The sequence below is a fragment of the Spermophilus citellus genome, assembly GCF_964194105.1.
Source record: "Spermophilus citellus genome assembly, chromosome: 3".
Lineage (NCBI taxonomy): Eukaryota > Metazoa > Chordata > Mammalia > Rodentia > Sciuridae > Spermophilus > Spermophilus citellus.
In genome coordinates, this window is record NC_138184.1 from 57,940,379 (window position 1) to 57,967,821 (window position 27,443).

The window sequence follows — 27,443 nt, forward strand, 5'->3', positions numbered from 1 at the left end:
AGACACACATGATGAAGATTCTGTTTCTGGTGCCCTTTTTCCTCCTATAGATGATACCAATACGGGGACCTCTCACCAACAAACAGAAAACTAAGGTACCTCATCCGAATGCCATGTGTCTTTTATATATTTTTCTTTCTCAACTCGAGCCGTTTCTCTTTAGTATTTTGTGATATCAGTTCTTCAAAGGACCAGAGACACAGACTTGGCATCAGAGATAAGAATCAGCAACTGTGATCATGTCACCCTATACATTCTCTGTAGTCACTTGTTTCCTTGCTGTGCCCAGGTGCTGTGGGAGTGGTCACAGTCCTGGGTCAAAAAAGCATAGCTCCAGCCAGGTGCGGTGGCACACGCCTGTGATTCCTGAAGCTGGGGAGGCTGAGGCAGGAGGATCCTGAATTCAAAGTTAGCCTCAGCAACTTAGCAAGGCCCTAAGCAACTCAGTGAGACCCTGTCTCTAAATAAAATACGGCTCAGTGGTAGAGCACTTGCCTGACATGAAGGAGAATCTGAGTTCCATCCCAACACCAAAAAGAAAAAAAAAAAAAGGCTTTTATGGGACTTCTCACAAAACAAGAATGGCTTTGAACAGAGCCACCAAAAACCAAAAATATTGAGGAGGAACAGGGTGCAAGCTTCACCAGGAAACAAGTTCTCTGACCTTCGGGCATAAAGCCAGGGTTGACAGTCCTGCTGATGGCTGCTTGTGTCTGGGACCACCCTGGCACCTATGACCATGGAAAGAAGCTGAGAAGCATGAGATTGGCAGGGAATACCCTAGAAGAAAAGGGGATGTGGGAGATACTGTCATTCTAGCCAGATGGGACATTTGGCCATCCCCACTGGTCCCCCAACGTCCCAGTCTTTGCAATGCTACAAAGATCTAAGAAAAGGAACTAAGACTCGCATGTCAACTTTTGGAGCACATGTGAAGGCTGCTGTCAATATAAGAGCCAAGTAGGTGGCCCTGCCTAACAGGGTTAATGGCAGGACCAGGAATATAAGGGGACACAGCAAGAGGCGTCCCTGCCCTCCACTTCCCATTTTTACCTCCCCACCCACCTACAGAGAATTAGGGGACACAGGGCTCTCTAGCTATCCCTTCACAATGTAACAACTTCATAGTAGAAGGGGAAATATATTTTAGCATTAGATACAGCAGTAATTGAAATTAGTTACATAAGCTGTGGAAACCTAATCAGGGTTCCTTTTGCTCTGCAAGGCTGTGATTATTACAGTTTTTCTCCTTATCAAGAAAGAATCAGAGCTGGGAGTGGTGGTGCACACCTGGAATCCCAGAGGCTGAGGAGGCTGAGGCAGGAGGATTGAAAGTCAAAGTCAGCCTCAGCAACTTAGTGAGGCCCTAAGCAATTCAGTGAGACCCGGTCTCTAAATAAAAAGAAAAAAAGGTGGGGGGTAAGGATGGGGATCAGTGGTCAAGCACTACTGGATTGACTCCCCAGTACTAAAAAGGAGGAGGAGGAGGAGGAGGAGGAGGAGGAGGAGGAGGAGGAGGAGAAAGAAACAGGGAGGGAGATGGGAACAGGAAAGACAGTGGAGTGAATGGGACAGAACTTTCCCATGTTCATATATGAACACACGACCAGGGAAACTCCACATCATGTCCAACCACAAGAATGGTTAGTTCTACTCCATGTAGGTATAATATGTCAAGATGCACCTGACTGTCATGTATAACTAAAAGGAAAAAATAAAACAATTTAAAAAGAGAGAAACAAAAGCTAAGAAAATCTGCAAACTTGGTAGCTGATGAGTTCTACTGGGCATATCCAGGGCACCCCTGGGAACATGATGCCTGCCCCATCACCAGGCCCTGCCACCCCCCAAGTGTTCTTGGAGTCCCCTTTCTTAAGCACTTGACCTATTTCTGCAGGACTTACTTATGTTTTCCCTTTCAACCTTATAGCTCGTGATTCTTTGCAACCTGGCATTAGAATAACGGTGTTGGCGTTTCTCAGGGAAGACGTATCAGGAGCCCTCCCTCCGTGCCGGCTGCGGGAGTGTCTATGAAAACCATCAGGACGACAGGGAGGGGCAGGGGTGAGACGGGACCCAGGATCCTGACTCTCAGCTGTTCCAAAGGTGAGTGAGGAAATGTCTGAATACATCCTTGATGGGGAAGCTATGGCGGTGGGGGACAGCGACCAAAGGTTTTGGTACTTTCAGGTGATCAAAGGTCTGGGCTGAGGGGCCCAAGGCCACCTGGAGATGTCAGTCTGCCTGCGGTGACAGTGCTGGAGCAATCTCACTTGATGTTCTATGCTATTGCCCAAGGCGGTCAGGGACAGATCTGGGGAACTTAGGACACCATCAGGAATGTTTCTGCCCAAAAACAGTCCCTGCGGCCTGTCTGTGCTACGTGCAGTTTGTCTCATGTTCCCAACACACATCCACCCCCTAAACCTCAACCATTTCTCAATAAGCTACGTATGTGTCCATCAAACATTTTAAAGACACCAGGACAGCCAGGCAGGGTTGCATAGACCTGTAAATCCCAGCCACTTGGGAGGCTAAGGCAGGAGGATTACAATTTTGAGGCTAGTCTAGGAAATCTAGAGAGACTTTTTCTCAAAAATAAAGAATCAAAAAAAAAAAAAAAAAAAAAAAAAAGGACTGGGTGGCTCATACCTGTAATCCCAGCTGTTTTGGGGAGGGTGAGGCAGGAGGATTGCGAGTTCAAACCTAGCCTCAGCAATTTAGCGAGACTCTGTCTCAAAATAAATAAATAAATAAATAAATAGATAAATAAATAAATAAATAAATAAATAAAAATAAATGGGCTGGGATGTGGTTCAGTGGTAAAGCGCCTCTGGGTTCAATCCCCAGTACCTAAATAAGTAAATTTAATTTAATTTGATTTAATAAAAGCCACCAGGACAGAGTGCATTCCACTGTCTGAATTCTTGCCTTTCCTCGTAAGCTTAGTGCTAGGGTAGTATCTTTACAGACTAACTGCCCAGTACACCATGGAGTCTGCCCTTTGTATCTCTTTGGAGTCAGGGTTCCTGGATCCAACCGACCTCATATTAAAAACATTCAAGAGCCAGGTTCAGTGGAGCACACCTGTAATCCCAGTTTCTTGGGAGGCTGAGGCAGGAGGATCGAAGGTCCAAAGCCAACGTCTGCAAAAGCGAGGCGCTAAGCAAGTCAGTGAGACCCTGTCTCTAAATAAAATTCAAAATAGGGCTGGGGATGGGGCTCAGTGGTTAAGTGCCCCTGAGTTCAATCCCCGCCTTCCCCTCCTCGAAAAAAAAAAAAACATTCAGGAAAAACCAAAAACTGCATCTGTACCTAACATGCAAGATTTTTTTCTAGTTATTATTTCCTAAAAGATAGAATATAACAATCCTTTATGAAGCATTTATATTTTATTAGGCATTATAAGTAGTCTGGAGAGGATATAAAATGTTAGAAGGAGATGCATAAACCATATGCACGTACTACACCATTCTCCGTAAAGGACTGGGCATTTGCATCTGCAGATTTGGGTATCTGTCTGGGATCCTGGAACCAATTCCCTATGGTTACCAAGAGGGCAGTGTGCTGAAAAGTTTGCAACCTTTTATGGGGGGGTGGGGAGTCAACTTATATAATCACTTGGCTTTGGTTGGATATTAATGCCACCTAGAAACTGAGATGAGAATAAATATCTGAGTGGAATCCAGGGAAATGTATCTCAGCCGGAGGGGAAATTAGCTGTTCTCCCTCCAATCTTTCATTGCTGGGCTGCTAGTTCAGAGAGCACACAGTCAATGCTAATATGCATGGTTCAAAATCTTCCTGTCTTTTCTTGTTCCCTCCTCCTGCCCATCTCTGGGCAAAGAAATGACTCACAAGTGCCACCATGAAAGGATGAATACAACACAGATATTGGCTAACATGCAAATGGTAGACAACAGCAAGGCTGGGCATTAGGAATGACTACAATTATATTTGATGGTTTTCTGAAAATTGAAGTTATTTTTGTACTACTCTAAGATTTATTCAGATGGGAGTCCAGGGACTGAGGTAGAGAAATGTGATGGTTATGAACACGGTTTTGGGACTAGTCGGAACTGGTTTGTCTACTGCCACATATTCCTCAGTTTTCTTATGTAAGATACTTAGCTGGGTGCAGTGGTGCACGTCTGTAATCCCACCAGCTAGGGAGGCTGAGACAGGAAGATCGAGAGTTCAAAGCCAGCCTCAGCAACTCAGTGAGGCCCTAAGCCATTCAGCATCTTCTTTCAAATGTCTCCTTAACAGAGACTTCCCCAAACTTTCTTAAAATAATAGTTCCTATCCTCTCTCTTCCCTACTATGCCCTATCCATTTTTCCTTCCGCCTATAGCACTTATTTCCTCCTTTCATGAAATATATTTAATTCCTCTTGTTTTGTTATTTACAGGTCTCCCCCCACTCTAGAATATAGGCTTGATGAATTCAAGTTTTTCTGTGTGTGTGTGTTTGTTCAATTGCCTGGTGTATGGAAACGCTCGACTAATGTAATTCACAAACTAATGCATCCAATAATAGTCCAGGACCTAAAGCCATTTATCCCACCATAATACATAAGGATGAAGTAAAGATTCTGCCCAATGCACCGTTTATCATAAAGACCAGGTAAGTAATTATGGTACTCTCTATCTAATCTCCTGTGTCCCAAACTGAGAGAGTACTCTTATGGCTTAAAATTTAATTCATAACTGCACAGCTACGTAGATCACAGGTGACATTTAGGAGGAAGGTCATCTGAGAATGTAACATCAGACAAACAAATAAGTCACAGAAGCTGGGAACTCGAAATACTACGCCACCTTGGAAAAGCCAGGAGAGCACTGAAAGTTCAGCTCAGAGCCACTGATCTTGCCAGGACCCCGATGCCACACAGTGTCTTCCAGACGGAAAAACCACAGCAGACAGACTGAAGATAGACTGCAAAGAAATGACATACATAAGACAGAGTTCTAGCTAGGCTCAGTGGTGCATGCCTGTAATCCCAGTGGCTCTGGAGGCTGAGGCAGGAGGATCGCAAGTTCAAAGCCAGCCTCAGCAAGAGCAAGGCCCTAAGCAACTCAGTGAGACCCTGTCTATAAATAAAATACAAAACAGGGCTGGGGATGGGGCTCAGTGGTTAAGTGCCCCTGAGTTCAATCCCCAATTGGGGGTGGGGGGAAGCAATGTCCTCCTACTTCATGCCATTCTTTACAAAGCTGATCACTGGTGCCAAAATGCAGACTGTCTGCCCATCACTGGGGCACATAGGCACACCCTGACTTCTTCCTCCCTCCCAGTTGAGTGGTGCTGCTAGATGTTCAGATTCACAGCCTGGAAGGACAATTGCACACCGACTTCTGGCTCATCCTTGAAAACCTCATTTGGATCTGGGAGCCCTGCATGCCTGCCTGGGATCTCATGCAACGTTTCGCAGGAATGTGAACTCTCCAGAGAGCAGAACTTCTAACGGCTCTGCTGTCATTACACACAGAGTTGGCAACTGTCCCTTTAACTCTGACTTCTGAATGGGACACCTGCCTGTCCTCACCAGAGGCTCCAATTTTGGCCCAAGTTCAGTTGAGATAATCCTTTGAGATCAGGGAGGGGGCGGGGGAGGGTTAGGCTGTGCCTGGTAAGCTGGCCCTGACCTCCCTGGTCACTACCTCTAGATCCCAGGAGCACTTCCTGCACAATATGTCATCACCAAAACTGTCCCCAGGCATTGCTGTAGGCCTACAGGAGGGTCAAAATCACCGCTCATTGAGAACCACTGAACTATCCCTAAGGTTCTCAGGAGTGACTTAGTTTTAAGTCATAGCTTCTTTATGTTGGGAGTTTCAAAAAGCCTTCCACGTATCAATGCAGCCAGGTCAGGGGCTCAGGGCTAACAGGTGCGGAGGCTACCAGGGGGGTTATGGAGAAGGTGTGTGTCCACCGGGAAATCAGTTCCCACACACGACAATAAAGATCCCGGTCACAATGAACAAACGTGTTCTTTGGGACAGCACTTCCTCCTTGACGTCATGTTTGTGACCTCCAGATATGTCAGGTCTGACTCAAACACAGCCAAGGACAAGGAGAGAGGGACCTCAAGGGTGAGTCCTGCAAATAGCAATGCAGGGATTGAGGTTATTTATTTATTTATTTATTTTTTGTTAGGCTCCAGGAAAACTAACAGCATACATTTTTGGAAAAAGTCTTTAGTTTTCAAAGGAATGTGGAGTTTGGGTAGCAATGGGTTGAAAAAAAAATATGAGGGGGAGCTCTTCATATGATCTGATATTTACTGGAATTTAATAGTAAGACTCGCAGTGAAAGCCAGGAATTGGCGTTATTCCCAGAGACATTTTATTTCAGTTGCCTGGGTGGGAGGAGAGACAGGGAGGAAAGGAGAAGACCAGGAGAGAGAAAATCGTGGGGAAAAAAAGAAAAAATCAATGAAAAAGTAGAAGAGATCTGTTTCTCTTGTGCTGTGACTGCAACAGCTACTCCTCTTATTATCGTTACAGTGCAAATCTGGGATTAAAAACAGCTTCCTAAAATACGTCAGAATTATTTTGGGGGGCGTACTAGGAATTGAACCCAGAGGTGCTCTACCATGGAGCCACACCCCCCAGCCTTTGTTAATTTTTTGAGACAGGGTATCTAAGTTACTTAGGCCTTCGCTAAATTGTTGAGGCTGGCCTCGACCTCATGATCCTCCTGCCTCAGCTTCCCAAGCTGCTGGGATTACAGGCCTGTACCACCGTACCTGGCCCAAGTCAGAAATTTACAAATACTATAATAAAACCAGCTCTGTTATTCACTCCCTTGGGAAAGAAAATACATACTCTGAAAATATATATATATATATATATATATATATATCTTAAATTTTAACAAATAACTTATTTTGAAAAATTTCCAACTTAAAGAATATTGCAAAAACATCACAAAGGTCTCCCTTATCCCTTCCAAATGGGATACCAGAGGCTCCAATTTTACCAACCTTGCTCCTCCTGCCTCTATATTCATTATTTAGTCTTTTTCTGAAAAACTGGAGAGCAAATCATAAACCTAATATCCCATCATCTCCAAAACTTTGGTCTCCAAAACTTTGCAACATGAATATCATATAACTAAGTCAAGGTATAGAAGGATCCTATGTCTTTTTTTTTTTAATGATTTCCTCCATTAAATTTTTTTTTAATTTCTAGATTAGTGATAAGAAGCTCAGCTCCTGAGTAGCTGAGCTCATTTATTCATTCATTTGTTTAACATTTATGTCTGCCCACGTAAAGTATATCATGCCCCTTAACTGTGGGCATGGTATGCCAGAGGAAATTAAGGTTTGGAGCAGTTAAATAAATCATTTGGCCAGTAAGTTTGTCACTTAACCCTTGATGGGATCTGTCTACATTTCCTCCCTTTTGTCTTCGCTAAGAAAAAGAAAGCAAATCCCTCCTGTTTTTTTTTTTTCTTTTTTTTTTCTGTTATCCTTCTGTTCACCTTAGCAAGTTCCCCAACCATAAGCATGTCTTGTCATTCGCTGGCCACATGGGCCAACAAACACAGCAGGAGTTGGGAGGATGAAGGGGAAGGGGAGGAAGTGGAGTCAGTCTAGGAGTCTCAGGGGCTGAAGGTTTACCAGTGGGAGTGAACTGGACTTCACATTGCTAAGAGTTCGAATCCTCCCGTTCCTGTTAGCTCACGAAAAAGTCTGGGTGACATTTTGATGCATGGAGGGGCAGGTTTTATTTCAATCTGAGCGTTATTAGTGTGAGGCCATTTTCAATAAATTTTAATTTCATTATTTTTTGTTAATTTGTTTGTAGTGCTTCAGCACCTTGCTCCTCTCCCTGAAGAATCTGACCACCACCACCACCATCTGCAAAAATCTCCTAAGTGGCTCTAATCAAATCTGATCTGTCTACCTAATTACCTAGATACCTACTGGGAAGCATTTACATTTGTTTTCTTGATTTTTTTCTGTTCCTCTTCATATATTAAAATGTCAGAAATAGCAACCCCAAAGGGTGCTTAATAAATACCAGATGAGTTTCTCTTGAAATCTTGTTAAGACCTCTGATAACTTGCACTTCCCTTGGTTTAATTTTTTATTTTTTAGATACCAGGGATTAGTATTTCATTTAGAGACAAGGTCTTACTGAGTTGCTTAGGGCCTCACTTTTGCTGAGGCTGGCTTTGAATTCATGATCCTCCTGCCTCAGCCTCCTGAGCTACTGGGATTGCAGGTGTGTGTCACTGTGCTCCGCCCCTCAGTTTATTTTTAAGAGCAAGGATTTTCTCATATTTATCTTTAATTTTCTTGGGTTACCCCATGAGCAAAGTCTGCAAATGACTCCAGAATGTTTGAAATCATTACAATCTGGCACGACAAAAAAAAAAAAAAAATCTTAAATTGTGACTTCAAAGTCAGAAAATTCTGTGTTCAAATTCAGGTAGAGCTATTCCCCAGCAATGTGATCTAGGATCAACTAATTTCTCTGATAGTGTTGACTTCAACAAGTATAGAGGAGTCAATTAGACAACGTGGGTGAATTGCTTAGCATAATCTCTTGCCCAAAGCAAAAGATCCACAATTTAAGTGATATATGAAAAACTCAAAGTCCTCCCTATAATTCTGGAGGACACGCACTAAGTGGGTGAAAATCAGTTCTTTTGTGGATTACTGCAACTATCAAACTTTGTGAGCTACTTCAGAAGAAAGTGGCTTAGGGAGAATGATTTGAATTATTTTTCTTTTTGGTGCTTAGACAACATGAGAAGGAGCTTCATAGACCAGAAAGAGCTTCAGACCACCTGACTGTAGGATTATAGTTTAGTTCAGGATGAGGGGCGTGGGAGACCGTCAAACAAACAAACAAACAGCTCTATCTGGCCACTAGAAAAAAGAATCGATGACATCACTCATTTGTGGCTAATGCTGTTCCATAAATTTAGATTTCTGGGGTCCTCAACCTGAGGTGACTGAATGAACCCATAAGGGTTTACTGAACACTGAAAAGGTTGAGGATCGCAAAGTTAACAGATGACAAGCTCTCTGGGCTTGGTGGCACATGCCTGTAATCCCAGTGACTCGGGAGGTTGAGGCAGGAGGATTGAGAGTTCAAAGCCAGCCTCAGCCACTTAGAGAGGCCCTAAGCAACTCAGGGAGACCCTGTCTCTAAATAAACTACAAAATATGGCTGGGGAAGGGGCTCAGGGGTTAGCACCCCTGGTTCAATCCTTGCTACTGCCCCTCAACTAAAAAAAAGCAAAAATAGATGAGAAGATCCGTGCTGGAGGAGACACTGCCTCAACTCTGAATCTTCTGATGGCTCCTTAAAACAGAACCCTACAAAGCTAAGTTGCTCCATGTCACATCCAGGAAGTGCTGTCTTCCTAAAACTTTTCCTGCGAGGAGAGAACTGTCTCTGGGAACTGCAGAGGTATGGTAGCCACCTGATGCTCTTCCCTTCTGCCTTCTGCTGAAAGCACCCATCCAGCCGTGCCCTTTCGACCCACTGCACACATAAACCTGCTTTCTCCTTAAATGAACTTACTGCCACCGTGAACTTGAACTGTGAGATACACCGAGAGGAGAGTTTGTTTTAACAGCTGCTTTGACAATGAAGCCTTGCATCTCCTCCTCTGGGGACAGCTGGTCCCTACAGCCTGTCTTTTAGCTGATCTCTGATTTCCCTCCTGCCAGCTGTCAGGGAACACCCACCCACGTTTTACTAAACGAAGGCCCAAAACACAGGGTCCAGTCGCTGATGGCTGGATGAGAGGGCATCCTACACAGAGACCTCCTAAATGCTGACGCAGGGGATTTCTCCTCCATTTATTTTTGTAAGCTTTGTTTTTGTGGCTAGTGCATGGTTAACTGCTGAGATATACCTCTGCCTGAGGTCACCCTGTCCAATATGGTAGCCACCAGCTAGAGGGGGCTGCTTAAAATGAAGAGTAATCACATTAAATAAAATTGTAGAGGTGTAGTGTTTCCTTCTCACTTGAGCACATTTGAAGGGCTTGGCATTAGCAATCTGAGGCTGGTGGCTTCCATGTGGAAAAGCAAAGCCACAGAACAGGCCCATCACATGGGAGTTTATTGGACTGTGTGGGCCACAAGGCGTGATCTCTTTCTTATGAGAGACAGCGGATGCAGATCTTGGTAAGAACGACAGGTTTCTGGGGTTGGCTTTTGTGTTATCTTCCTTACTACCCAATGAACCTCCTTATCTTGGCTGCCCATTTTATATTTCAGAAAGTTCTGGAAAGGGAAGTTGGGGTCTTTAAAAAACACCCTTGAAAATGAGCAAGCTTGAGAGAAAGCATCAAGATGCAAAGAGGGTGGTGGAGAAACCCACACATTCCAGATCTTTTTATTGGTACCCATCAAATAACAAAGGGGAAATGTACCCTCAGGCCACAGCTTCCACAGCTGCAGGAACCTGAGGACCCCAGCAAGGAGGAGGCAAAGTCAAGTTCACCCTGGCTTTGGCTCTCAGACCACTGAACTCACATTGCAATTCCTTTTCTTTTTGGTACTGGAGATTGAACCCAGGGGTGCTTAACTACTAAGCCATATCCCCAGCCCTTTTTATATTTTATTTAGAGACAGGGTCTTGCTAAGTTGCTCAGGGCCTCACTATGTTGCTGAGGCTGGCCTCAAATTTGTAATCCTCCTGCCTCAGCCTCCTGAGCTACTAGAGGCTAATTAATATTTTTTGAACAAGCGTCATCAGCATCAGGCTGTATATTCTTATTAGCAATTTTTATTTTTATGGTGGTGGTGGGGCTGTGAGGGAAAGAAAAGTGTCAGTGCTTGAATCACACGATTTTAGATTTCTTCAATTATTACTAAATGTTCCCTTTTTTCCATTAGAAGCTCTGACTTGTTTGTGGCTATATCTTTAGCACCTAGAAAAGTGCCTGTCCCACAGTAGGCACTTTAAAAGCATTTGTTGAAAAATGAATATCTTTATTTTTAAAGGAATGATGGGAGAGTTTTATTCCTGCATCCTATCCCCCCACAGAATAAATCTTCCGGATGCTTTGCTATAACCTCCAGGGTTCCCTCCCTGCTCATGAGGCTCAGCCTCCCCCTCCACATTCCAAAGTGGCCGTTCCTTTCAATTCCAGAAGGACAGCACCAGGACAGGAGCTGGGGAGAAGACACACTCCTTGGGGTCCAAGCACCTCCTACCCTTTCTCCCTGCACCGACTTTGGACTTTTAAGACTCATGAAAACAGAAATCAGTCCAGCTACCAGGAAGCAGCTGTCCAAAAGCAAAAACAGAGTCCAGTAGGCACACAATCACCGTGGGGACAAGAAAGAGGGTTTCAAGACTGCTAAGTTTTGTCTCCAGTGAAATCCATGCAGTCGCTTGTTCACAGTGTTCTAAACACACAGGAGGGGAGGGCTTTATAAAGTCTTAAACTACACTAAATTCAGAGAAATGCTGTAGTTCTATAGGTCATATTGTTTTGGCATTTTTCTTCTTTTTGGGGGGGTGGGGTAGGGAGGAGGGAACTGGGGTTGAACCCAGGGGTGCTTAACCACTAAGCCACATCCCCAGCCCTATTTGTGTTTTATTTAGAGACAGGGTCTCACTGAGTTGCTTAGGGCCTCCCTAAGTTGGTGAGGCTGGCTTTGAACTCATGATCTTCCTGCTTCAGCCTCCTGAGCTGCTGGGTGTCATATTCTTCTGATTTTTAAAAAAAAAAAAATCTTATCATTTATACTCCACACTGACACAGCCAAATAATGGGCTCTTTTTGTATTATTCAAAGTGCTGGGGCTGGGGCTCAGTGGTAGAGCATTTGCTTCTCACGTAGAAGGCACTGGGTTCGATCATCAGCACCACATAAAAATAAATAAATAAAATAATGGTATTGTGTCCATCTACAACTAAAAATTAGTTTTGAAAAAGTGCTAGCAAGCAAGATGTTTAAAATATGTCTTCGTTTTTATAAAAATATATTTACAAAAAACACATGCTTAGTGTGACATCTTTTCATGGTGACAGGCTTGATATCATTTCCTTTAATCTGACTCAAATTGTATCTTTAACAGGTATGAGAGGGATGTTTTCTTATTCCCTAAACTTGAACAAAAGTTTTCATAACTGCTCATTTGGGGAATTTATCAATTGGTGTACTAAATTGGGATTTTCTATTGGAATCAATTGGACAATGTCAAAATTATTTAATATTGTTAAAGTTAGGTGATGTTTAAATTTTACTGAATATCAACATAAGCCTCAAGCATGGTGGTGCACACCTGTAACCCTAGCAGCTCAGGAGGCTGGGGCGGGAGGATCGAGAGTTCAAAGTCAGCCTCAGCAACTCAGTGACATCCTAAGCAACTCAGGAAGACCCTGTCTCTAAATTAAACATACAAATGACTGGGGATGTGGTTCAGTGGTTAAGGGACCTGGGTTCAATCCTTGTTCCCCCCCCCCCAAAAAAAAAGTTCATTCTGAAATCTGGGCTTTTTTTCCCCCACTGAAGTAGGATTAATAGATTAATACAGTCAAGCTACTGACATGAGGTCTTCTCACTAACACAGATCATCACATAATCTAGAAACTTCCTTACAGCACCTCCCCAGGGGATAGCAAGATGGTTGATGTGATGTGTACACTGGACAAGACACATAGCAAATGCTCAGTAGAATTTAAGTATTACCATCATTTGCTTTTGGAATGGTTTTTGGTACCTTAGGAAAAATATTCTAACGCTCATAGGAACTCCTTTATTTTAGTCCTTTCATAGTCAAGGATCATAGTCAACTATAGGGCAATATGGAGGCTCAGGAGGGGAATGAGTTACCCATAGGCCTTTTGGGTCATTTTTATGGTTTACAAATAAATATATATTTTTGCAAAAGGTAGGCTCTCTTGAGACTTCCCAGTTTATTGGGATAATATTTTTTTTAAATAAGAAATGCTTTCTGAACTATATTGTAGGTAAACAAGAAACAAAATTGACAAATTTTATAAAGCCTTTGGCAGTTATATGAACAAAGAATAAGGTGCGATCAAATCTATGCACATTGTTTGCTTCTTCCTGTACCTAGCTTCTCTTATGTGTTCAGAACAATTTCTCCTAACTAGTTTTATTTTTTTTTTTATCTTCTGGCTATGTTTCATCATTATCTACAAATTCAACAAATGGAGCATTCATATTTCATAGTGGAAACTCAATGAATCAGGACAACAGTATTGGAAAAGAAAAAATACCCAACAAATTGTTAAGCCTCATATATTTTTTGTTTATGTAACTAAGTATCATTTCCAATTCAGAAATATTTTTGAAAGTATCTCTTTAAAAATACACACTTGAAACTATCCAATTACATAAAGCTTGACTCTTGGCTACACAGATTGGAGGGGAAAGGGTGCAGTGGTACAGGTTGGAAGGAATTTACAAAATTAAAATGTATCTTTTTAAAACTGGAAGAAACATATACATTCATTTCTAATTCACACAGCCTACTTGCCTTTACAGTCTGCTCATAAACACTGATTTTTTAAACATGGTATATAAAATTAAATAACATGGAAAATAAATATGCTTTATTATATAAACATAGAAATCTGTACTGCTCAAAATATTCAGAAAATACTAGGTGTGGCTGCTTAAAACTGTCCAGGAAATACGGTCGTGCTATTTACAATCTTTATTTTCTTCTAGAGACAGGTGTCATGAGGTGATAAAACACTGATGCAAAACATTTTTCTCTTCCTACCTATGGGAAGCTGCAAACTTGAACATGAAAATGAGGTAGACACAATTCATCAGTTGGCCAGGCAGAAACCAAAGCACGATCCTTCACGAGCTCATAAATTCTCATTATGAGGGTTGACAAGCAGTATTCTAAAGCACCTGAAGCAAGGCTCAGAGAACACATACTTTTAGGTTGGTCACGAAAAACCCCAACAAGCCATGTCTCCTAAGGAGAACCACCATCTCCAAGTTGATTGGCAGGGAGATACACAGGGCCAAGCAGAGAAACGCCATAGAACCATCTGGAGCCATAGCACCACCCAGCAGAACTTGCTGCGTGAGCTATCTGGATGGGTGAGCTTTCTCTAGATGGCTCTTGAGTTTTAGCTGATTTCTACTTTGGCTGGAGAGCATCAAGCTTTCTTTACAATCTGCCGTTCTAATCATGGGGTATGTGCATTCATGACACGACGTCTACCTCTTGGCTTCAGGAGTACACTCAAAGGCACAGTGGTTGGAGAACCTTATTTCAAAAATGAACATGGCCAAGGGAGAGTCCAAGGAGACACACACACACACACACACACACACACACACACACACACAATATTTTGGTTCTGGGGATTGAACCCAGAAATGCTTCCCCAGCCCTTTTTATTTTTTATTTAGAGTCAGGGTCTCACTAGGTTGCCTAGGGCCTCGCTAAGTTGCTGAGGCTGGCTTTGAACTTGCAACCCTCCTGCCTCAGCCTCCAGAGTCACTGGGATTATAGGCTGGCATCACCATGCCCAGGTTCCAAGGACATATTTTCAAAAGGACAGAAAAGACTGAATCATGATTCTTAAATCTGCAATGATGTGAGTCAGAGCCAACCATCTGTCTAAAGTGGACCCTTGAACTTCAAGTTCACTGAAGCTTCATTTTGGAGACTCTGGAAGCCAAAGATAACAGTGATTTTTGGGCTTTCTCACCTAGATATTGCTCTTTAGTAGCAAGCGCTGGAGTAGGCTATCTCCACTGCGACCTTGGAGAAGGCTTCCTTTGACCTTGGGGGAAGCCACCTCACTCAGTGTAGCTGATTCTTGGCATGAGAGCGTCTATGTGTGGAAGTCCTTGGGAAGAGAAAAAAACCCTGCAGGAACCTTTCCTACTCCCAAACTCTAATAAATCTAAGTTGCCTTCTGTTAAAAGCAATATATTAGTGCCTCAAATGTACGTTTTATTGTGAATTCCACTGTTGGTGACAATGATCAAGCACCGTAGGAGTGACTTTATGGCTATGAACACATTCATTGAGGTATGCTTAATTCAGAATCACTAAGATGTTGTATACCAAAGCATCCACCACCATGGAAATAGACAGAAGAGGAAAATTTTTTTAAAAAATTAAAAAAAAAAGAATCTGAAAGACTATCCTCTCACACATCTAGTTAGGAAAAGTAATATATTACAAATGTATCTTTTTCCAGAAAATACTTTTGATTTAATTTAAAAAAAAATCACAACTTAAAAGCCTTGCAGAAGTGGCCTTGCCCTTAAGACGTTAGAGGTGTTGAAAGAGACATTCAGATAATGATCACTGTACCAAGGGAGTGTTAGACATCACACAGCCCGCACACAGAGTTTACAACTCCACCGACTTGTTCTGCAGTGCCAGAGCACTGGGGTCTGACTCTCTCTCCCTCTTTCCTCCTCCTTGGCATTTCAGAAAATCGTACACAGGCCCAAGAAGAACTATATTAAATAAACGTCATGTCTTCAGTTAAGATAATCAGCAGTTCATATTTTACAATTTAAGCATGTAAGCTCTTAAAATATCTATGGGGGCGGGTGGTGATCCTGTGCAGAGAAGGAAAAAAAAAAAGCCATACTAAGAATACATTCAAGTAAGAGAATTCTGTGGAAATTAATCTATATGTACATAAGTGTGGATGTTCACGTACGTAGGTGTGTACATGGATGTACACATGCATAGAACCCTGGCAAGATGCCATTTTCCCAAGGAATACTTCATAGAAAAAATACAGAACAATCTAAGGAATTAGAGCATGGGAAATACAAATTTCTGTTTTTCTTTTTTTTTTTTTCACCCAGTTACAGGAATATGTAACAAGGAGTCTCATGTTTTTTGGTGAAAATTAGTGACATTCTTTTTTTTTGGTACCAGGGATTGAACTCAGGGGAGCTCTACCACAGAGCCACATCCCCAGCCCCTTTTGTTATTTTATTTTATTTTGAAGTAAGGTCTTTCTAAGTTGCTCAGGGCCTTGCTGAGTTGCTGAGGCTGGCCTCAAGCTCATGATCCTCCTGCCCCAGCCTCCAGAGCCATAGGATTATAGGCGTGGGCCACCATGCCTGGTGACATATTTCTTTTTGGAGGGCTAGGAGGCTTTTTGAAATGTGACTCTGGTGTTGGTGTTACTACTGGTAGAGATGAAAATGGAATAAGTTTGAGCGGGAACATTTCATGGAAAATATCATGAAGTCCGTGATAAGGGAAGCTGGACATGTGGGGATGTTCCCAACACCCTGAGGTCATCTCTCGTGCTCTTCAGAGCATGCACCTGGGGAGGGTGCCATTACTGGACACAGACGTGCTCCCAGGGAACTGTCCATGTGACTCAGGGTGACATTTCTTAAACTCTGGAATACAGCTCAGTGATACAGTACCAGTTGAGATAACCCTTCTCAATTCTAGATTTCTACCTAACAAAAGTACAGTGGTCACAGAGCTATTTCTGCAGACACAACCTCAGACACTGAAAACCTTGGTTTCCAGAAGCATCCACAGGTATCAACCATGTCAATTCAATGAATGTGCTTTTCAGCTGGTTTCAGGGTTGTTTAAGTCTTTTCCTCAGAGTCACAGTGAACAAAAAAGGCCTTCTGGATAGGACCTGATACAATACTAAGTTCAACTTCAGTGCAATTAACGTATTGACCAGAATGTTTGCCCTAGCTCTATGAACCAGCCGCAATGGCTCCATAGCTTGTGGCACAAGCTAGCCAAGGTGATATGGGACACAGTTGAGCCTTCTGTTTGCCAAGAGCTGCCCTAGAAGTTTGCAGAGTGTCACCTACGGTGGCAAACCTGCCTCACCATGTCAGCTGCTGGCTGAGCAGTGAGCAGAGACCAGACGAAAAAAAAAAAGTCTCCAACAGGCTTCCTGTCTGGGCAGAAGAACATTCCAGACACCTTGAAAGGCCCCAGGTCACTGATTCCACTGGGGGTCATTCATCTTTTCATAATGACTTCAGTCTATTTGGTGGGCCCAGGCTTTGTGACGACTGTGGTTGAGTTGTACCCCGAATGACAGGGAAGCGAACTATTAGTCATTGAAGGAAAAAAAACTGCAGAGGCCTCAATAAGCAGAAATGGTCCCCCAGCGTCAACGCTACGGTAGCTTAGAAAGGAGAGAGTGTCTGCTAATGAGCTGTCACTATCTAGGGACATGGTTCTTCTAGAAAAGGAAGCTACTTCTTGGCACCAGGTCCTGTATGAGGTACACGGATTCTTGTGATGTCACCTCTGGCCATGTCGCAAAAATGTTAATGCTACTGTCAGTGACTCGGAGAGGATGACACACTACTCCCCAGGACGGCCTCTAGGACACCCTCGCCAGGGGACACTGATGTCACAGGGACCGCACCAGAACACCCTGGGATTGGAGAGTTTGGGGAACAAACAGGAATAGTTAGGGCCGTACCGAGCTCCAAGCGCCAGTACTCCAGGCGGCGTCTTGGGGACAGGCGTGTGTGTTACACTGCTCACGATCTGGAGGCTTGTCAAGGATTTCACAGCTCAGATCTGGGAAGCGTTCGCCGTTGGACCGCTGACAGGCCACCAGTCGCGTCCGGCTCCCTCCACCACATGGCTTTGTGCACTGCAGAGAGGACAGCAGACATTGCAGTGATTTTGTCTGAATGGCCAGCGACAGATTTTCTTTCCCATAAGGAACCTGTCTTAGCCAAACTCGATGACAGCATTGGACAAGGTGACTCTGACAGCTAGAGCCAGCGGTCACCGCAGCAATACTATCTTACAGTGGACCCAAGTCCTCCTCCCTGGGTGGTAGGGGTCACTCACTGAGGGCTTCCCCATACCTGAGAGGGGTTTTGTATCCATTATCTCCTCAGGGGCAGAGTATAACATTTGCCCCGCTTAATATTTGGGGCCACTGAGGTTAAGGAGTCAATTAACTTGATCAAAGTTAATTTATGAACAAATGGCTGGGGTAAAATTCAAAATCTAAAAACATAAACAAAGCTGGGTGCAGTGGTGCACATCTGTAATCCCAGTGGCTCAGGAGGTTGAGGCAGGAGGATCAAGAGTTCAAAGCCAACCTCAGCAAAAGCGAGGCCCTAAGCAACTCAGCGAGACCCTGTCTCTAAATAAAATACAAAATAGGGCTGGGGATGGAGCTCAGTGGTCGAGTGCCCCTGAGTTCAATCCTTGGTACCCAGGAAAAAAACAAAAAATAACAACAACAAAAAAAAAACCCAACTATTCAAAATTAAATAAAGGAAATAATGACTTAGCCAGTTTTATTTTCTGGCAAACATGTTATTTTATTTTTTAAAAATAGTGCCTGGAACCCAGGGCCCCACACATGCTAGGCAAGTGCTCTCTACCACTGACCTACTTCCTTAGTCAGACTCCACCTTCTGGCAACTTCTTTTTATTTTTAGGTACAGGGGATTGAACTCAAGGTCCCTTAACCACTGAGCTACACCCCCAGCCAGCCCTTTTTATTTTTTATTTTGAGACAGAGTCTCACTAAATTGCTGAGTCTGGCTTTGAACTCACCATCCTCCTGCCTCAGCCTCCCGGGTTGCTGGGATTACAGGCGTGCAGCACCGTGCCCAGCTATTTTCTGGCAATTTCTAAGCTGTCACCAACCTCTGATGATTTTCTGACTCTAATCTCTTTAGACCTTTATGATGCTAATGTATTTTACTCTCTCTCTCTGAATCTTAGGACAAGGATGACTTGCCCCTGGGATGAATAAGCAATGGGGTGGGAGATGTTGGCTCAGACTCCTGGCGGGACTCAAACTTCTGAGGCAGGAACAAGTCGCATTTCTTGGACAGTACTGCTGTGCTCACATCCAGGGACCCTGACAGTCAGTTCCCCTGCTGTGTGAGGCCAGATCTCCCTAGAATCTGGAAGGATCACTCTGTGCTGACAGCTCACGTCCCAAAAATGCCTGCACTCGGCTGGTGTGGGTCCAATTACAGAAGCTTAATCGCGGGTCCCAGAGGACAGGGGTTTTGCAAGGAGTTCTGGGAAACCCACAATCCACCAGGCTCTGAGCCTCCCTCCCCCTCCCTTCCCTTCGGGGAAGCTCTCCAGGATGACGTAACTGTGGATGACAGTCAGCCAAAGCCCCTGCTCTGCCTGCCACTACCAGGTGGCGCGAATGGAATCAGGGGAGGTGGGTGCCACTGCCCTCAGCCAGAGCACGCATCAAGGGGCCCGCAAGCTGGTTTCTCATTCCTCCTCTTGGCTCTGGGGTCTCCCAGGTGCTAACTGACATTTTTCATTTCATAAATTTTACAGTCCAGACAGAACGGCTCGATGAGCTTTAAGTAGGTGCTCTTCCTGTGGATTTAGCAGGAGAGAGCTGTATTCTTGGTTAAACGCAAAACCAGAAGCTTCTCAACTCCACCATTAAGTGCAACAGGGACTCAAGCTCCCCTTCATAACAGTACCACGAAGGATCATGAAGATTTTTAACATTAATGATGTCAATTATTATTTTGGGGGGGATACCAGGGATTGAACTCAGGGGAACTCAACCACTGAGCCACTTCCCCAGCTCTATTTTTTATTTTATTTAGAGACAGGTCTCACTGAGTTGCTTAGGGCCTTGCCATTGCTGAGGCTGGCTTTGAACTCATGATCCTCCTGCCTCAGCCTCCCAAGCTGCTGGGATTATAGGCAGGCACCACCGTGCCCAGCTAAAAGCATCCATTTTTTAAAAAAAATCATCAAAGATTAGTTAATCAATAACTTAAACCAGCATTTATCAACATTTTCTCCTAATCTGCCTTCTGTATGTGTTCAAGCTGTCTCTTATTGGTTATAAGCAAATTGTTTAAATAAGAACAGCACGAAGCCAGGTTTCCTAATGTATCCCAAACCCAGAAGTTTCTATTCAAGCTGGTTCTTGTTCCTTATAATACAAACGATGACACGATTCCTTCAGAGGAACAGGGACGGGTGGTTTGTCCTCACCTCTCCCCAGTTGCCGTAAGCCCACTGGGGACAAGGACCGGATTCGCAGGCCCTCTGCTCGTCGGGTTTGATTCTCTCCACACAGTCGTTTGCAGTGTATCCGTTTTCATCCTGACACACCACGACTCGCCGCTGGGCCCCTCCGGCACAGGTACTGGAACACTAACACACGGGTGACAAGTTAACCCTCAGCACCACCTCCGCTGGAGAGACAAGCAGCAACTGGCTGCAACTCAGACAATGTGACAGAAACTGTTCCTGAGCATCTGCAACCAGGACAAAGCAGCTGGGGACCTCTTTTTTTTTTTTTTTTTTGTAACTAGGATTGAACTCAGGGTCATTTAACCACTGAGCCACATCCCCAGCCCTTTTTTATATTTTATTTAAAGACAGGGTCTCACTGAATTGCTTAGGGCCTCGCTAAATTGCTGAGGCTGGCTTTGAACTCGAGATCCTCCTGCCTCAGCCTCCCAAGCTCATGAGACTTCTAAATTAGTCCCATTTATTGTCCCCCTTAATTTCTCTGCAAGGTGGGGTGGAGTGGGTGGGGGAGGGGAGGGTCAATGGACATCATAGTTTATTTGGAGATTCTTCTTTTTGTGCACTGCTGGGGAGTGAACCCAGGGCCTTGTGCATGCCAGGCAAGCGCTCTGCCAACTGAGCTCTCTCTCCAGTCCCTTTGGAGATTCTTTTCAAAATTTGGAGAGTTTAGTTGGAACCAACGTTGGACGTCCCTTTCAACACAGAGGTCAAATTACTGGCTTAATGAATTGCCACTTGTTGAAATGATGCTTCCTCAGGACCTCACTCAGTTACTGCAGGAGGCAGCCTCGAGTGTCATTGAGACAGGACTCCCTTGAGTTCAATGGCTTCATGGGAACAAGATAGATATGTTTTGTTCATTTAATTTTTTTACTTCCCCAATGAACTTAGTTGAATTTGTCTTGAGGAGCCTGTCTTTGGGCACTTCAATCTAACACACTGATGGCTGAGGTTGGCATTCCCCCCCCCATTTCCCACACAAGCTGCTCAGCTCTCTCGAGAAGCCGCACCTGGAATGTTTTGTGTTCCCATGATTTCCTTACCCTTTTAGCCCAGAGTGATTGCCTGCATCCTTTACTCTGCCCCTTCAGTTATAAAATGGGTTTGCCTCCAAAATAACCATCTGGCCCTGGGAGCTATGTCATTTTTACAAATTATCAAGTTGCACATGGCATTTGCAATCTTTTTTTTGGGGGGGGGGTACTGAAGATTGAACTCAGGAGCACTCAGCCACTGAGCCCCATCCCCAGCCCTATTTTGTATTTTATTTAGAGACAGGGTCTCACTGAGTTGCTTAGGGCCTCACTTTTGCTGAGGCTGGCTTTGAACTTGGGATCCTCCTGCCTGAGCTGCTGGGATTCCAGGTGTGCACCACTGCCCCCAGATCATCTCATTTAATTCATACTACCAAAGAGAGCAGGAATTAATGGTACCCTCATTTTACAATTGAGGACACTGAGGCTCACAGGTGAGAGGACCTCCTCAGCCCCCTCAAATTTGAAAGTGCAAGTTTTTGATCAAATGGAGACATCTGCAGTCTACCCGCACTGCTAACTTTTAGGGAATAAGATGCTCCCCTACCCCAAGCAGCACTTAGGTTATCTAACAGGAGTATTTCCTCTTTAATCTAATACCAGTGAAATAGCAACTATGCCACTATAGAGTGTATTCATCTGGAAAATGGCAGAAAGAAAAGCCACTTTCTTTAAGAACTCCCTTTCCATGTTCATAGCAGCTCAATTCACAATAGCTGAGCTATGGGACCAACCTAGGTGCCCTTCAACAGATGAGTGGATAAAGAAAATGTGGTCTAAGTGGAGAATGGGATAGACAGCAGAATACATCAGTCACTAGAAAGGCAATTTGTAAATCAATGGAAATGTAACTGATGTGACACAGCAATCTGTATACGGGGTAAAAATGGGAGTTCATAACCCACTTGAATCAATCTGTGAAATATGGTATGTTAAGAACTATGTAATGTTATGAACAACCAACAATAAAATAATTAAAAAAAAAAAAGAAAGAAAATGTGGTCTATATACAGATGGAATATTACTCATCCATAAAGAAGAATGGAATTTTGGTGTTTACCAGTAAATGAATGGAACTGGAGGCCATCGTGCTACGTGAAATAAACCAGTCCCAAAAAACCAAAGGACAAATGTTCTCTCTGATGTGCAGATGCTAACACACAATAACGGTGGGGAATAGAAGAAGTTCACTGCATTAGACAAAGGAGAATAAAGGGGGAGATGGGAATAGGAAAGACAGTGGAATGAATGGGCAGAACTTTCCTGTGTTCATATATGAACACATGATCCATAAAACTCCACATCATGTCCAAATACAAGAATGGGAAGTTAGACCCCATGTATGTGTGATAGCTCAAAATGCACTCTACTGTCATGCACATCTAAAGGAATAATAATAAAAAAAAGACTCCCTTTTAGAATAGTCTCTCTGCTCTTTCCCTCCAGGTCTGAGCTGCCTGACTCATTCTGGCTTTCACAATACTGCCCAAGAGGCCACCTGCTCCTGTCACCCAGCAGTGACAACCGCTCCTCCATGCATTCCCTGCCCCTTTGAGGAGTGAGTCCTCCCAGAGCATCTTTTCGGGGACCATACTGAGTGGCTCTAACTACACATCTAACTATACATTGCCTTCACCCAGAGCCCATGAAACCACACACCAGTCCCTAAGGAAGAGCAGACAGGTGCAGAGGCATTTCTAGAACTTTCCTTCCCCAAACTCGACCTCAGGGAGAGAAGCAAGTGTGTGTGGGGTGTCTTCTGTGATACTCACGGCTCCCCAGGGGCCCGTCCTCCACTGGTTTCCCCCCAGCACGTGTGTGCGGCTGGGGTTGGGGCTCCGGGGCCGGTAGTCCTCATTCTGGAAGGGGTGCTGAGGGAGGCCCTTGTCCGGGGTCCGCTGAGGGCACGGGGACATGGCGCAGTCCTGTTCAGTCTCTGGGATGTAGTCGGGGTCGCACTCGCTCTGGTCAATCCCGTGGTCACTGTAGTTGACACATACCACCTGCCGGGTTGCCCTACCTTGCCCACACGTCACAGAGCACTATGTCGGATGTTCAGAAAGAAAAAGGAGTGGTCACTGGGGGGCGCTGTGGAGGCCTTGCATGTTCATTTCTGCACACGGCTACTACTTTCCCAGATGCTCAGGCCCCAAAGGCTTGGAATGGACCTTGACTCCTCTCTTCCTCCTGTCCCATAACTCAGTGTTCGAGGTATGTCCCTGATCCAGCCACTTGTCACGATGGCCACAGCGACGGTGGCCTGACTTGGAGATCTGGCCTTCCCTGGGGTATTGCGATGGCCTTTCAACCAGGCTCAGGACCTGATGCTCTCCGCCTGAGTCTGCTGTCTGCAGGTCCCAAAACATGACCCTTTAGGACAAAAGTCACATCATGGGTCCCTCCAGTGACTTCCCAGGTCACTCACAATAATAACCAATGTCCTTCTGCTGACCTAGTAGGCTCTTTCTGGGGACACCACTGGGTACCTGATGAGCGCCTCTCAGTCACCCTCACTATGCCCCAGCCACCCTGGCCTCTAGGGTGCTTGTGCACACTCCAAGCTACCGGCTCGGGGGCCTCACCCCGCTGTGCATCCTGCTGCACCAAACAGAACCCGTGCGGCTGACTGTCCTCACTCAGGTCCTGCTCACGGCTCTCTCTAGGCCATGCGCTGCTCGACTATGTCTAGCTCTCATCAGGACCTGCTGCTGTAGCAGACATTGCTTTATTTGTTCGCTGACAGGTTTCTCCACTGGGATATTCTTGCATAAGGCAGGGACTCTGTTATTCTTGGTTCGCTGCTCTTTCACAAATAGCTGATGAATAAACACCAGGATCTGACAGACAGATGCCCGGACTGAAGGATGGACACTGTTTATTGAGGACCTATTTTCTGTAAAGCATTTACCATCTATAATCTCAAATAACCCTCACAGCCATTTTGCAAAGTAGGTGCTCTTTTTGTTTTTGAGAGCAGAAGAAAAATGAGAATTGAAATTACCTAGGATGATACAACTGGTAAATCATAATGTTTGGGATTTTAGAGAGTTCTATTTGACTCCTCCAATTTTATGTTCATATTTTGATATTTACTACTATAACCTTCATTCCTTATGTCTCCTTTTCACCTATGCTAAGCTTTTTCCTGGACTCCATGACTTTTTCAGGGCAGAAAGCAATAGTTTCCTGTAGACAAAGGTTCATCTACTTTTATAAAAACCCACAAAAATGTACATATGCACAATGGAATATTACTCAGCCATAAAGAAGAATGAAATTATAGCATTTGCAGGTAAATGGATGGGGCTGGAGACTATCATGCTAAGTGAAATAAGACAATCCCCCCAAACCAAAAGCTAAATGTCCCCTCTGATGTGTGGATGCTGAACTCACCATGGGGCGGGGAAGGAGGAGTGGAAGTTTACTGGATTGGCGAGGGAGGAATGGGGAGAAGGGAAGGGGATGGGAATGGGAAAGACAGTGGAATGAATGGGACAGAAATTTCCCATGTCCATATATAAACACACGACCAGGGAAACCCCACATCATGTACAACCACAAGACTGGGAAGTTAGACTCCATGTATGTGTGATGTGTCCAAATACACTCTACTGTCATGTATATCTAAAAGGAACAAAGAAAAAGTAAAAAAACCCACAGATGGTGGTTGGTGTGCACAGGGCACTGGGGGAGGATACTCACTTCCCACTCTTGGCAGGGAACTAGACCCACTTGACTTTGAGGGACCACAGTACACAGGAGGCCCCCAGACTCAAAGAAAGAGGGTGTCTTGCACTCTCCCCCCACCCATCCTGCACCCTGCGGACCCACTACACGCTGACATGTCTCCACGAAGACTGGGGTTTCCAGCCAGCCCAGCAGGAAGGTCTGCAAGCCCATGATAATCAATCTACATCTTTTTAAAAATGTGCATCTTTTGTACCCCTGACCAGCTGTACTGTGGGTGGAATAACTCCATCACAAACTCAGCCCCATTCTAAAATCTCACCATTGACACTGGGACCCGGGCCCTTCCCCCCTCTGCCCATCCCTCACCCCCCCGTGCCCATCCCCCACCCCTGCCCATCCCCCACCGGTTCCCAATTCCTCAGAAGTCAGGGCTTACAGGGCTCCAGTCCAGGGCTTTCCACCTCCCACAGGGGGTCACGGAGCACTCCTCCTTGGCCACTGGTTTGGGCAGGGCAGCACATGCGCTGTCCTCAGCCACCAAGCCGTCCTCGTCCCGGCAGCTGACATACCTCATCCGGGTCCCTTTGCCACAGGTGGCTGAGCACTGGGTGGGAGGGAAACAGTGCAGCAGGGGACTGAGGGAGGGTCTTACAGGCACTGGCCACCCCCTGTCGTCCATCAGAGAACACCTGTCCTCTCTGCCCTCCCTGCTCCGCCCCATCTATTTCTTACTGGAGTCCAGGATCCAAATCGCCACTGGGTTCTTGGACCATTGTGTGCGCTTCTCCTTGTTTCTGGAACCACTGGGGAAGGGTGACAGGATGGGAATTCACAGTCCTAGATGCAAAAGGGGAGAAAACCTGCTTATTTCAAGTCATCACACATTTAGAGAGTGGATGAGAACACACGGGCAAGCAGTCCCGACCGCCACACAGAGGGGGCAATGAGGGCATCTGCAGTAATGGGTGGGGCTGAGTGAAGTGAGTCAGTGTCCAAACCAAAGGCTGAATGTTCCTTCGGATGTGCAGAGGCTGACTCACAATGTGAGGAGGAGAACAGAGGTCACTGGCTGAGACACGGGGGGGATGAAGGGGACCGAATGGAGATGGGAACAGGAAAGACAGTGGAGTGAATGGGACAGAACTTTCCTGTGTTCATATGTGAACACACGACCAGGGAAACTCCACATCATGTCCAACCACAAGAACGGGAAGTTAGACTCCATGTGTATGAGATATGTGCAAATACACTCTACTGCCCTGGATATCTAAAAGGAACAATGACAAAAAAGAGTTCCCTTAACCCTTGGCCTTGGGGACTACATCTTGTCCTTGGTCCCTTCCTGTGTGACTCTTTCTGTTTCTGCCTTGAGCTGAGCAAACCCAGATCAGATTCCTGTGTGTCTCCTGATAGTCCTGGCTGGATTTCGTCAGTGCAGAATGTGATATCATCCCTTTTCAGATGTCTGGATTCAGGGCAGGGTCTACTAAATGGTTTTTAAAGTCCTATTATAGATCCACTTGCTCATCTAAAAAGAGACGTCAGTCAATCCAGAGTCGGGAAGGTGCTGAGCAGCACAGTGGGCTTCCCCCACACAGGTACCAGAGGCAAACGGCCCGAGAGCATAGACAAGAGTGACTACTAAAATAATCAGGAAGCGATAAGTTTAGGTATTTATCAGATTTGTCTTTAATACCTTCTACTTAAATAAAGATTCGTATTTCTCATGTTAAACTAATGGCTATATTTAATCTCCAGCTCACCAAGTTCCTGTGACATTGACCCAGGCTCTGGTGAGCGGGTCCAAGCTAGCTTCAGCACACGCTGCCTGAAATCATGACATTAGTTACTGAATTCTTTGAAGAAATCATTAAAAATTAAATCTAAGTTCAGGTAAAAGGAAGTCAACCAATATTTGCCTCCTGATTAGAATAAAGTCAGAGTCAGGTGTGGTGGCACATTCCTGTCATCCCAGTGGCTTGAGAGGCTAAGGCAGGAGGATTACTAGTTCAAAGCCAGCCTCAGCAACTCAGTGAGGCCCAAAGCAACTGTCTATAAATAAGATATAAATGGGGCTGGGTTTGGGGGCTCAGTGGTTGAGTGTCCCTGGGTTCAATCCCTGGTACCAAAAATAAATAAAAATAAAATATATCAAATAACCAGAAAAGGACAAAAGCAATAAAACAAAGTATCAGACTCTAAACACAGCGTATAAGTAAATCCAGGTGATTTAACCAAGTGGCAGCCTGACTGCTGTCCTCACAGAGGAGAAGGTTCTGATTCTGTCTGAACCCCTGGGATGTCGTGGCGTCTCCATGCCCAACGTCGGTCACTGAGGTGGACAAGGGGGACTCACCTGGGTGTCCGTTGGTCTGGTGGCTGCGTTACAGTCACTGTCGTCTACCGCTGACCCGTAGGTCCCAATGATGCACTTCACTGCCCGTAGCTGGTAACCCTGTCCACAGGTGACACTACACTGGGGGAGGAAAATGGACACAACATTCAGAAGTCTTCCCTTTCCCCACTGCCCCAAACATCTGCCCGAGAAAAGCATTTCCATCGTAGGAGGCCAGAGGGGCCGACGCCCAAAGCACTTAGCTGCTAGCTCTGCACCAATCAGTAGCTTCATTTGCCCGTGATTATGATGACACTATAATGATTGGACCATTCATCATAATGCATCAGTCTATTTACTGATCAACTATTATGTGACACTTGGAATT

The 27,443-nt window shown here is 44.9% G+C and overlaps 1 protein-coding gene and 1 long non-coding RNA gene across 7 annotated transcripts in view; one reads left to right on the top strand and one right to left on the bottom strand.

Moving 5' to 3' along the window:
- The window catches only part of LOC308644429, a 28,125-nt gene extending 13,093 nt beyond the window's left edge, over window positions 1–15,032 (top strand). Inside the window, exons 4-6 of one of the 4 annotated variants that reach the window (XR_014020997.1) lie at window positions 1,983–2,106; window positions 4,540–4,626; window positions 7,815–15,032. This is a non-coding gene — a long non-coding RNA (uncharacterized lncRNA). Of the gene's footprint in view, window positions 1–1,982; window positions 2,107–4,411; window positions 4,627–7,814 lie in introns of all 4 variants that reach the window. The other 3 variants (XR_014020998.1, XR_014020999.1, XR_014021000.1) reach the window with 3 other exon arrangements.
- ADAMTS9 (ADAM metallopeptidase with thrombospondin type 1 motif 9) overlaps window positions 1–27,443 on the bottom strand; it is a 158,990-nt gene that overhangs the window by 51,381 nt on the left and 80,166 nt on the right. For all 3 annotated transcript variants that reach the window (XM_081285542.1, XM_081285543.1, XM_081285541.1), the window contains 6 exons: window positions 27,077–27,196; window positions 25,453–25,557; window positions 25,157–25,324; window positions 22,803–23,072; window positions 19,955–20,116; window positions 17,424–17,600 (listed from right to left, as the gene is read on the bottom strand). In XM_081285542.1, the coding sequence (XP_081141668.1) occupies window positions 17,424–17,600; window positions 19,955–20,116; window positions 22,803–23,072; window positions 25,157–25,324; window positions 25,453–25,557; window positions 27,077–27,196 (1,002 nt within the window). The remainder of the gene's footprint in view (window positions 1–17,423; window positions 17,601–19,954; window positions 20,117–22,802; window positions 23,073–25,156; window positions 25,325–25,452; window positions 25,558–27,076; window positions 27,197–27,443) is intronic.